At 46.1% G+C, this 11,540-nt stretch overlaps 2 protein-coding genes across 4 annotated transcripts in view; one reads left to right on the forward strand and one right to left on the reverse strand.

Moving 5' to 3' along the window:
• Positions 1-3,272, forward strand: part of MKRN2OS (MKRN2 opposite strand) — a 4,143-nt gene extending 871 nt beyond the window's left edge. Inside the window, exons 2-4 of one of the 2 annotated variants that reach the window (XM_042026713.1) lie at positions 327-376; positions 999-1,161; positions 2,381-2,540. In XM_042026713.1, the coding sequence (XP_041882647.1) occupies positions 327-376; positions 999-1,161; positions 2,381-2,507 (340 nt within the window). In that variant the 3' untranslated portion in view covers positions 2,508-2,540. The other variant, XM_042026712.1, reaches the window with a different exon arrangement.
• Positions 3,273-3,772: 500 nt separating this feature from the next.
• Positions 3,773-11,209, reverse strand: TSEN2 (tRNA splicing endonuclease subunit 2). 2 transcript variants are annotated; one of them, XM_042026707.1, is made up of 12 exons: positions 10,771-11,209; positions 10,257-10,446; positions 9,424-9,505; positions 8,704-8,740; positions 7,815-8,319; positions 7,636-7,713; positions 7,109-7,159; positions 6,317-6,455; positions 5,591-5,627; positions 4,867-4,978; positions 4,395-4,484; positions 3,773-3,968 (listed from the first exon to the last, which is right to left on the reverse strand). In XM_042026707.1, exons 2-12 carry the CDS (start codon positions 10,428-10,430, stop codon positions 3,909-3,911), a joined length of 1,365 nt encoding a protein of 454 aa, XP_041882641.1. In that variant the 5' UTR covers positions 10,431-10,446; positions 10,771-11,209; the 3' UTR covers positions 3,773-3,908. The 2 variants fall into 2 exon arrangements, with proteins under 2 accessions (XP_041882641.1, XP_041882642.1); XM_042026708.1 differs by lacking the exon at positions 10,771-11,209 and having other exon boundaries at positions 10,212-10,349.
• Between the last annotated feature and the right edge of the window lie 331 nt (positions 11,210-11,540).

Below are 11,540 nucleotides of genomic sequence, written 5' to 3' on the forward strand. Positions count from 1 at the left end.
GGAAGGGGAATGGGGAGGGGAAAAAGGAGGTCACTGGGAGGGAATGGGGAAAGAAAAGGGCAGGGAAATGGAAGAAGAAAGGGAAGGGAATTGGAATGGGGAGGGCAAAGGGCAGGAGAAGGGAAGGAAAGGGAAAGAGAAGGGGAACGCAAGGGGAAGGAAAATGGAACGGGCAGGGAAGGGGGCAGGAGGGGGAAGGGGAAGGGGAAGGGACGGGGCAGGAAGGGGGATCCCGCCCGTTCTGGGAATGCAGCCCCTTTTCCAGGTGTCGGTGGAGCCGTGCGGGGCCGTTCTGTCCCTCAGCAGCCCCTCTGCTCCTCTTGCAGCGGCTACGACGGGCACTCCGATCTGCACGTCGGGATCACCAATTCCCAGGGTAACCAGCACCCTGGGGCCCCCTCCCACACCCCGGCAGGAGCCAGCTCAGCCCCGTGTCCCCTCCAGTCACCCCAGATGCCACCCGTGCTGCCCTGCAAATGCCAGCTCGGAATATCCTGGGATCGGGCACTGGGAATGATCTCACCTTGCCGCAGAGCTCCAGAGCAAATCCATTCCCCTGAAGGGACTGAACAGGCCTTGAATAGAATAAACATGTGCCTTCCAGCCCGAATGAACTGCTAGGCCTGCTTTAAAGGAATTACGGGAAGGTTTGAGTTCCACACAGTTTTTGGTAATTCTAAAAACACCCCTAATTAAAAAACATTTTTAAAAGTCCTACTGGGTTCTCCCTAGAGTAGGCCCACCCTGCAAAACATCATTTCAGATGTATATTTAATACAGTCAAATTTGAGGGTTAAAAATGAAGCCTGGTTGTCCTTAAATTGCTCTGATTATCAGAGAGCAAAACTTTTTTTCAAACCACGCTGTGAAAATGAGACCAGGTCTTTGCTGGAAGCCAGGACTGCATTTCCTACTCAGCTGATGGGAAGTGAAGTCACAAAAACACCCCAAAAAGGGCTGTGTGTGTGTCCCCCAGCGCCCCATTGCTGTGTTTCCAGGCGTGGTGTACAACTATGACCAGGAGGGTGTGCACAGGGCTGGCAGTGGCTGGGAGCAGTGCATCAGCATCCCCCTGGTGCAGCCGGACATGTCGGAGCTCCTGCAGCAGTGGGATGACCTCCTGGAGGAATTTTCCTTGGAAGAGGCCTGGCTCCCTCACAGGTGTGTAGATGACAGTCTGGGGTGCGTTTGGGATGAACTGGGCTGGTTCCTCTCGGACCCCACAAGGTGTGGGGGCCATTCAGAGCTTGGTGTCCTTCAGGACACACATTCCTGACAGCCCCAGGATCGCCCTCAGCCTGCCCTGGATGGACAGAGTGTTCTGAATTTTAAGTAACAAACTCATCTGCTAGGACATGAAAGCTCTAAACCAAGAGGTGGCTTTAGGGAATTTTGCATTAAGCACTCAGTTCAATGACACAGTACCTGGACGCTGCTGAGTACAAAAGTCCAGGCACAGCTCCATAATTGTTTTTCTAGGTTTCAGGAGTTTGAGTTGTATTTGCATTTGAAGGCTGAGCACAGTGATGGGATTCTTGCCCAGTTCTAATATCCAGATGATGTTTTTGTTGTCAGTGGTGAGAAATGGGAAACCAGGCTGGTTTCCAGCTCTGCTGGGGACAGAGCAGCTCTCCAGGAAAACACCAGTCCTGGGATTGTCCCTCAGTAGGAGCAGCTGTAATACAGAGCCTGCCTGGCTTTCACTGAATAAATGTAACCATAATATAAAAGAAAAAAAGAAAACATCAAATCAAAAGCCTTTCTTAGCAATTCTCTATGTGCTGACTATAAAATTTCAGGGATCATACATTACCCCCCTAAAGGAGATGGAAGAATTTAATTTCGAAAAGAATTTTTAGATGTTTACAGAGTTGGTAAAGCCAACAGGATTTGTGTTACTTTTACAGTTCCCAGTAGTACTAAAACTGACTTGACATCAAAAAATCGCTGGCAGGAGGTGGAGAGATGTGTGCATCCCTTCTCCAAGCTTTGGTTTCCATCTGCCACCCCCTGACACAGTGACCTACTTTTTCTACAACCAGACCAATGGCCACTGAACTGAAAACTGAACTCTTTTAATTAAATCCTCTGCTTATTTTTTCAATGGACAGGAACTGCATTAATCCTGTAACTCCTTTGGGTTCAGGCCAAGCCTGATTCTGATTTTCTAGATAGCTCTTCACTTACTGAAGGATAGTAGAGAACATCACAGATAGAAGGAACTGGATTTTAAATGAGCTCCCACACACCCGTGGTGGCACACAATTAACTCTGGGGCTGCGGGAAAGAGTTGGTAACAACAGGTGAAAGAGCAAAGGGTAACAAGGTAAAAGCCAAATAAGGATAAAAAAAAAGAACTCATTTTTGTCAAATCTTGCAGCCCTAAGAATAAAACTGAGAGAGTTCCCTGGCTGGGAAGTACTGCTTGTGATGAATGGAATCTATTGAACCAGTGGGATCAAGGGGAAGCTCGTGGAGAGCTTTCCTTGAGTAAGCATTCCCCCTGAGTGGTGAGGAGGGCCCTTGCTGAGCAGCTGTTTCCCCAGGTACGAGGAGCAGCAGCACAACTGCTACACCTTCGCCCTGGCCTTCGTCAACCGCGTCCGGCAGGGCCGGGGCCGGGAGCCCCTGAGCAAGGCCCAGTTCACCGAGAGGTTCCTGATCCCACACACCAGGGAGGCCTCCAGGTACCTCACCCTGCACCAGGAGCTGGCACACAGCGACTGCTACGTCGTGCCCCTGCCCGAGCAAGAGCAGGACAGCGGGGCTGGAAACGACACCTTGCTGGAGTAGGACAGCAGCCATGGGAAAGGAAGGGTTAAAGCTCCACATCTCAGGGGTTAGGGCTGAATGTTGTTAAAAAAACATAATTAACTTTATCCTGCTCCTCAGGGAAGGATCAGGAGACTGAGCTTGTGCATTTCAGTGAATGAATGTACACATACAATGTACACAGCACAGAGAATTTCCATGGGAACTATTCCTATGCAAAAATCTTTCCTGCTTTAACACTCACTGTGTGCTCTGTTCTGCAAAGACACTTCACACCAGAAATCAGGGCTGCTGTGGAATTCAGGGCTTTACAAATGAACTGTGGGAACTTCAGCTGCAGCAAACCTCAACGGCCTTTTCCTGCTGCAATTGTTTACTGATGAGTAAAAAAAGGGAGCCTGCTGGTGTGCTGCTGAAATCCCCAATCCCTATCTGACTGCAGATTCACTGTTATTTTCCTTTCCTGTAATTACTAATAAATACAACAACAAATAAATCCAGCCTCTTTGCCAGTCAGATTTCTTTTCCATTCTGAACTGCATGGTGAAGCAAGGAAGCCAAGGCTGAATTCAGATGTGTGAATTCCTGAGTGTGAAGTGCAAATCCCAAGGGAAGCAACACATCTCAGCCTGATGGGGAAAGGCGCCCAACACCTGATTCGGCCACAGAGTAAATTTAAATCCTTGCACATTCTGGGAAGAGTTCCTCAATTCTAAGCTTATGATTATGAAAATAAGTTCCAGGGTCCAGGCACCCAACTGCAACAACCGAACCTCTCCCCAAATCCAAATTTGTGCAACTTCACCAAGACTGTGCAGTCAGGTTTGTGGTGCCATAATAGCAGAAATACTGTTCCTAATGACTGCAGCGTAGCCACCACTCAAACATACACCTTTTTATCTTTTATATTTTGAGTTGGGACACAGCTTTAATTTTTTCCCTTTCATCTGTTCAGTTACATTTTACAGTACAACATTCTCTCCAGTAAACATGATACAACTCATTTTAAATAGCATTTACACACACCAAGTGAATATGTTGGTAGAAAACCTTCTAAGGCAACAGTTCATCATGAGATCAGGTAACAAACAACAAGAAGTGATTTTATAAAAGTGAGTTTTTTCTTGTGCAGTCAGTTAAAATTCATCCTGTTCACTGCGCTCACGGGAAGAAACCCAACGAGTAACAATCAGTTCCTGAAATAAAACCCAGCAATTATTATGGGGAAAAAACCCCAAAGCTACAGATAACCTGTGAGGGATAGGGATTAGGTCTGTAAAATTGATTGTATTACATGACCATTGAGAAATTTTAGTAGATGACTGCGTTTGTTCCTGAACTCTCACACATTTCTCCATTTATTTCTGAACATGAAACACATGTTCAGAAATAAACAAACATACCTCCAGAGGTATTACTATTTCCCCAGGCAAATGCTTACATGCACAGCAACATTCAGATTAGGAGATTTTTAAGTTTTTAGAGAGCCTGCAATGCACTTTTCATGACTTGGGGCATGAAGGAATTTAATTTTATTGCAGCCATGTGTGCAAAACCCAAATCAAGCCAAAGAACAAGGAACAGTTCTCCCAAGGAGCTGCAGAAAGGCAGGAACCACTCACCTGAACCTTGATTCTCTTCATACACTCTGGGGTTGACATCTCCTCTGCAGTCATGTCAGAAGGTCTGATCAAATAGCAGAGCATGAGCTCCTGCAGGCAGCCAGGAAACACAGGAATTTCAGTGGATTATGGAAGCACCGTGAAGCTCACACAGAAAATCTCAGGGAAATTTCAGTCTCACTGCTCAAAAGAAAATCCTGGGAGGTGGAAAGGGCTTTAAAAACAGAAGTGGCAATCAGGAAACAAGTGTCCCTCAGGTCTTTTTGCTGTTTCTCACACAACTTTTAACATTCCTACAGGTGGCAGAACTTTAATAATAATGATTTAATAATAATTCTTCCAGGATTCACTTGGATATTGAAAAAGGACACTTCTCTCCCTACTCATATTGTTCAGCCTCAAACTCCCTGCGCCTTTGGAGTGAAACTGCACATTAATCACTCCAAAGCTGTTTTTACCCCAGCACTTGTACCTTAGAAGCATTTGCAGTTGTTCTGTTCAGCCCAGACAGGGACATCCAGCTGAGGGGTCTGCGAAGGGAACCTTCAAAATTATCATCCACCAACTCAGCAATGACAGAGTAACTGGAAGACACAGCAGGCAGGACAAGTCACAGAGAGGAAATTGCCATTTTCTGAAGAAAACTCAGGAATTAGAGGCTAAGAACTGGCATTAAACAATCTGCCAGCTTGCAGGTAGCAAGTTGAAATTTAGTCTTTTTCTGTAAGGAAGAGAGGAGAAATACTGAAGTTGTGGATATGCCAATGGCACCTTCCCTCCCCACCCTTCTCCTGATGTTTGTGGCATTCTCTTTGTTAATGCCGAGCTGACATTTATAACCAATTTATTATCTAGGACTTCAACCTGACTAGCCAACAAATAAAGACAATCATCATCCCTTAAAAGTTCTCCCAAATCACATCAATTACCCAGACCATATATTTTTCTAAGTCAGCATTAATAAATCCAATTATTTTCCTGAGTGCATCATCATCTACAACTTGTAATTTTTAATGCCTGTTATTTAAAATCAAAGAAATGGTGTCACTTTGTACTCTGCTAGAAGAAATCTCACATTCCTAGCTGGCAGCATATTTTGAGTGATGAATCTGTGCTTAACCAGTGAAGATTCTAAATTGGTGTGAGTGGAATTTAATTTGAAGCGAAGGAATGAGGCAGAAACATGAGTGTCAAACCTGGCGTGGTAGAAGGGGGGCCCTTTTCGATACAGCACTGAAATGAAAGAGAAACACCTCAGTTAGATCAGAGTTCCAGTGAGTTTAATACCAGGGCCCATCAATATTGTCACATTTCTGCTGCAGTAACAGGCATTACTGCACTGTTTATGTTGACATGAGCTAAATGGAGTTCTTAATTACTTTGCAAGGACTCCACTAATTATTTCTGTAATCTTAAAACCCCCGACCATTAATGACAAAAAACAAGTCCCTTCTCCCTCTCCCTCCAAAAACCCACACAGAGAAAGAGTCTTAGCAGTAAATTCAGCACAAGTCCAGCTTCTATTGAATGGGATGAATGATGTGCATGAACTTTGATGTGAGTTGGGATCTGAATTCAAACCTGTTACTCTAGAGACTGTCACATTAGCACTGCAGAAAATGTGTTTAGAAGGGGACAGAGAAAGTTGGGAAGGGAATTTCAGTGCAATCCTGTAGGAATTATGAACCTCATGAAGCAAACCAGACCTTCCAAGCTGTCTCTTCAGCGGATGGATATGGGATGTTCCTTTCCACTCACATCCCAACTTCACTGCTAACCCCAAACGTCCTTCACCAACTGCAAGCAGCAAAGGCTGCTCCAGTTCTGCAGCTCCTCATTGAATTCCTCTCTGGGCCTGCAGTTCTGCCTTGCCTGAAGGAGGGGTGAGCTGGAAACGATCCCATTTTTGGGGAGGTACTCACAGAGATCCGTGCCGTACTTCAGCCCCACCTTGGGCACCCAGCCCTTGCCCCTGAAGTAGTGATAGGCCATGTAGGTGGTTTTGAAGTCAGGCTTCACCTCACTGAACACTTCCCACAGCTTCACAATGCTCAGGGGCTCCTGAAAACCACACAGCAAGGTCACTGCATTGATATAAACCAGTCATGCTCTGCTACACACAGCACTGCAGCCAAACACCAAATATCACAGCAGCCAAATACCAAACTCCCCAGGCTGCTGCACACAGCATCAACTACAGGCAGTAAAACACAGAATCCCTAAAAACAAGACAGGAACCTGGTACTCCACTTTGTGGGTCTGTTAGGCAGTTCACAATCAGTCCCATAACAGCCCTGTTTAAAGGAAAGCCTGATAAATCTTAAACTAAAAGCACAGGTTTGAACTACTGTCATTTCATGAATAATAGTTCAATAGAATTAATGTGTCAAATTCCAAGGAATTTTGCCATTTCAGGTGGGACTATTCACCATATTATTTCTCCCACATTTCCTGCCTAAGTTACAACAAAAATCCTTTCTCAACAGACAGACTGTGCTTAATTATATTTGTCTTGGTAAACTTAAAGCTTTCAGACCTGTATTTCCTAAACATAAATACCATTACTTGTAAGAAAATCTTCCCAATACTCTGTTTGATATTTCCTCCTCCAGAATTAACAGCATAAATCACTGCCATATAGGTAAAGATTTCAGACCAAACCATATCCAGAGGAAGAGTATCCCCAGTAACCCAAAATTAATTCAATCTCTTACCTCACCATAATAAATACTTAAACATCCCAGGGCATACACCAAGAAAAAAGCCTGAAAAAACCAAACAGATTAAGTTTAACTCATAGCTACATTCCTCCTGTGGTTTATACACAAAGCCTTGCAAGAACAAAGGCTTAATTAATTAATTAATTTTCTACATCATCCCTGCTGAAGGCATGGTGTTAAAATTAACACATAATATATTTAGAAGCAGCACTATTGAAACAGGATTCATATAAACATTATGTTCCTGGTATTTCTATATTTAAGTCCTGCCACTGGTCTCTCTGGCAGTGGGATTATTCATCTAAAGCAAATCGGATTGGACCCTTACTATTTTTTCATCATCTCATGTAATTATCACAGGTTATCCAAGCTAAGTTTTATGACTAAGACAATGCAAGTACTTAGGAGCCACAGGAGGACCCTGCACTCTAGAAACAGGTATTAAATGACATTGTAACATAGATCAATGTTTGCTTTTTCATATGAAAAGCAAACCAACTTGCACTGTGCTTGACACATACCTCTTCCAAGCTGAGTTGTAAGTACTCAAAAATCCTAAATGGGTTTTTTCTGCATACTAATACTTCCTTCTTGACAAGCTACAAGAAAAATTGACTGTATTACTAAAATGTTAAACTGGAAAAAATACTGAATTTGGAAAGCAGCTTTTCTAAAAGATGAGGATCCTCTTTTTCCTTACATTTCCTTGTGCACAAGTGGAGTCATCTTCAGGACAGGAGCTTCCTTCTTCCTCCTCTTGCACCAGCACATACTCCGGAGCACATTCCCTCAAGTCCATCCCCTGCCAAGCCCTCTGCTCAGGGCTCTGCTTCCCCTCGCAGCCACAGAGCACAGGAGGGTCCCTGTGGCAGGATCCTTCAGCCATTTCTCTGGAATCCCCCTGCTCCTGGTCCCTGGAGCCACTCCCAGGATCCATGGCTGCATCTCCTCCCTCCTTGGAGCCCCCGTTCTGACCCTCAGGACTTTGGGCTCCTTCACTGCCAGCAGATTGCCTGGATGGTTCTGTATTTTCTGGGTTTGGGCCCACGCTGGTGCAGCTGTCTCCAGTTTGTTCAGCCCCATCCTCTCTGGAGAAGGGCAGCCCCAGGGGTTTGGTGTAGCTGTCCAGGATTTTGGTGACGGAGCAGTCGTCGAGGCCCTGCTCCTGCAGGACACTTTTAGCCCACTGCACACGGCGCTGGTACCTGGGGAACAAAATAAATGAGGAATTCCAGGGATTACATCCTTTAATTAACACTTAAACCCTGGAGGTTCAGCACAGTTCACAGACACACACCAGCAGTTACTGTGCACAAATGTGCACAGGTAATTACCCACACCATGCATGCACTCAGCCTTGGCTTCTATTCAGCACTAATACCTGCAAGCTTACATGAAAAACCACTCTGAATATCATCCCCTACCCTATTTCTACTTCTTCTAATGGGATTTATAAATGAAATAATGAGAAAACAGAAGCAAGTCACCCTCATTATTTATACAGCCAACAATCTGAAAGCCAGTAAGAGAAATATAAACAAGAGTAATCTGTTTCCTAAAAACACCAAGAAAAAAGCAAATTAACTTACTTTTGAGATGTAATTATGGGCATGTTTGTGTTAACACCTGTTAAATAAAGAAAAATCCTACATTGTTTCATCAATATAAAGATGGTTTTGTGAGATTCTGATCACTGAGATGGTAATTATCCCCCTTTTTCAGTCCTCAGTGCCATTTTGGTCCCACTTTTCAAGCAGGGCCACAGCAGAACCAGAGAAGGTACAGAGGTAACAGCATGCACAAGAGAACAACTAAATACACTGTTTTCCTCCGGGCAATTATGGAGGGATGTGATAAAATGCACTGATGTCCACTGGGACTTCACTGTCATGGGAGAGAAGAGTAAGGAATGAGTCTTCCTATAAACAGGCAAGAGCAGACTGGGTGTAACTGGCTACAACCAGATTGAAAACTTTACAAATCATCCCCTTATGATTTCAGGGACATCAAAATCTGCAGATTAAACCCCAGGAAAATAGGGGAAAGAAAAGTCCCAGGATGGTCCCTTTACTTCAGACTTCCCAAGCAACAACTCAGTGAAGATTTAGGAGAATGCACTAAGGAATTATCCACATGGATTTCGTATTCTTGGATTTTCCTTGGCACAAGAGATGGGGAGAGAGATACCTTCAACCTGATCCAGCAGATTATTCTTCTGCAGGTAATTCATAAAAATACACCTTCAATGAGTGAGGAAAGGTGAGAAGAGCTACCAGAGCAGTGATGAGGTACAAACAGGCCCCATTTACCTCTCCACTTGGCCACCAGCAGAGGATCTGAAATGCTGAACACTGGCCGGCTCCTGGAAAGGATCCCTTTTCCAAAGTAGCCCTGCAAAGGACAGGAAAAACCCCTAATTATCTCATGGCACAAAAATGAACTTCTTTCCCAGTTATAAAACGTGGACTGCTGAGATCAGCTGGAACAAACAGCTGAACTCCTGCAGCATTTAAGCTCTGCCTAAAGCTTGTTTGGCTGCTCGTAACAGGTTCAGTATTAAAACACCTGATTTTACCAGGGGTTTCAATCCCATTTAGCCTGGAGAGTGTTGGGTCTTTTTCCTGAATTCTGAATATTTGTCAGCCAAAACCTCCCAGCAAATGTTTGAAAACAACACCTGAAACCAAAGAGATACCACTGCACTAGAATGCTGCTGAAATGGTGCTCAGACACAAAAAACTTAACACAGATTATTGTACACAGGAATAAATCACTCTGAAATTAAAAGAATCATACAGGCATTGATAAAACATCAATATTTCAACCTCCTGAGCTTTAAAAACACAAAAATGCTTTGAAAAGTCGCATGAAATCTTGAAAGGAGACATAAACATGAAGGCTTTGCAGCTGTTTCTTAGCTCACAATATCACTTAATGCCAAAATTTACTTGCTTGGATAAGAAAGACTTCTCACATTTGATACAGAATAAACTTTTTGTATTGATTTCAGGAGAGAAGGGAAATAAGGAGAATCACAGGAGGCTGAAGGGGCAGGAAAGCATAAAGGCAGCAGATTTGAACCAGTATTATGTTTTACCTGCATTTAAAACACTACAAATATTGTGCTAACAGGGTGCAGCACCTTGTTGTAGAGCTGTTCAATATCCTCTGGGTTCCTCACAATCACATTGTTGTTAATGATCTCAGCCTGGCATACTCTGAAATCCTTCCCCCCTACATCCACAGGAAAGGGAGCCTCGTACGACTCAAAAACTCTTCTTTTCCTTCTTGGGGGGTGAAATACTGCTTCTGCCATTTCCTAATTTTTCCTCCTAAAAAGTGGAAACAAAAGATTTAACACTCAGGAGTTAAGGTTCACCCATTTTTCTGTGTTTCAGCAAGACCCCCTCTGCAGTAGCAAATTCTCAATGGATCCTGCAGGGTAACAGAGGTTCAGTTCTGTAACTCTGACACCAGACAAACACAGGCACGGGTGTGCTGGAGATCTCTGATGTGGCCTGGGGCATCCCCTGCAGAGCACACAGGGATGCTCCTCAGCTAAGAGCTTATGAGGGAAACTCCAGTAAATAAAGGAACAAAATACATTCAGGAATAAAGCAGAGGTATGAGCACAAAAGCAGACACCACACAAGTACCTAAATATGAACCGTTCTGAACAGTCTGAGCTCCCAGGAGCGTTTGGACAGCGCTGCCAGGGATGCCCAGGGTGGGGTTGTTGGGGTGTCTGTGCAGGGCCAGGAGCTGGACTGGATGATCCCTGAGGATCCCTTCCAGCTCGGGAGATTCTGTGACTCTGTGAATCAGGGAATAAATTCTGCAGTTAGAGCCGTGGCCTGGCAGGCTTCTCTGCCTTAAACCGGGATCCGCTTTGCCAAGGGACGGCGGGCTAGGGATCCACACCGGGCGGGCCGCAACGTGATGGGGACCGGCAGGACCCGCACCCGGACCCCGGGGCGGTACCGGGGAGTTCCAGGGTGTCCCTGTGGGTTCGGACGGGCAGTGCCCGGTCCCGGGGTGTCCCTGTGGGTTCGGGGAGACCGAGCCGAGCCGTTCCCGCCGCCCGCCACGCTCACCGCCACCCTCACCCTCACCCTCACCCTCACCGCCGCGCCGCCACTGCGCCTGCGCACGGAGCCCGCGCGAGGGAACGGAACGGCCCGGCCCCGAGCCCGCCCAGAGCCCGCCTCAGCCTCGCCCCGAGCCCGCCCCGAGCCCGCCCAGAGCCCGCCCAGAGCCCGCCCCGAGCCCGCCTCAGCCACGCCCCGAGCCCGCCCCGAGCCCGCCTCAGCCTCGCCCCGAGCCCGCCCCGAGCCCGCCTCAGCCTCGCCCAGAGCCCGCCCCGAGCCCGCCCCGAGCCCGCCTCAGCCTCGCCCCCAGCCCGCCCGGAGCCCGCCCCGAGCCCGCC

The sequence above is a fragment of the Corvus kubaryi genome, unplaced genomic scaffold, assembly GCF_017639235.1.
Source record: "Corvus kubaryi isolate FWS band 111438036 unplaced genomic scaffold, C.kubaryi_AGA036_p1.0 37285, whole genome shotgun sequence".
Taxonomy (NCBI): Eukaryota; Metazoa; Chordata; class Aves; order Passeriformes; family Corvidae; genus Corvus; species Corvus kubaryi.

Coding starts and splice junctions, on each gene's coding strand:
- TSEN2 (XM_042026707.1), bottom strand. CDS start 10,430: ATGGCAGAAGCAGTATTTCACCCCCCAAGAAGGAAAAGAAGAGTTTTT. Junction 4,979..5,590: donor CCCCCCTTCTACCACGCCAG/GTTTGACACTCA, acceptor TGTGTCTTCCAG/TTACTCTGTCATTGCTGAGT. Junction 4,485..4,866: donor CAACTGCAAATGCTTCTAAG/GTACAAGTGCTG, acceptor GGCTGCCTGCAG/GAGCTCATGCTCTGCTATTT.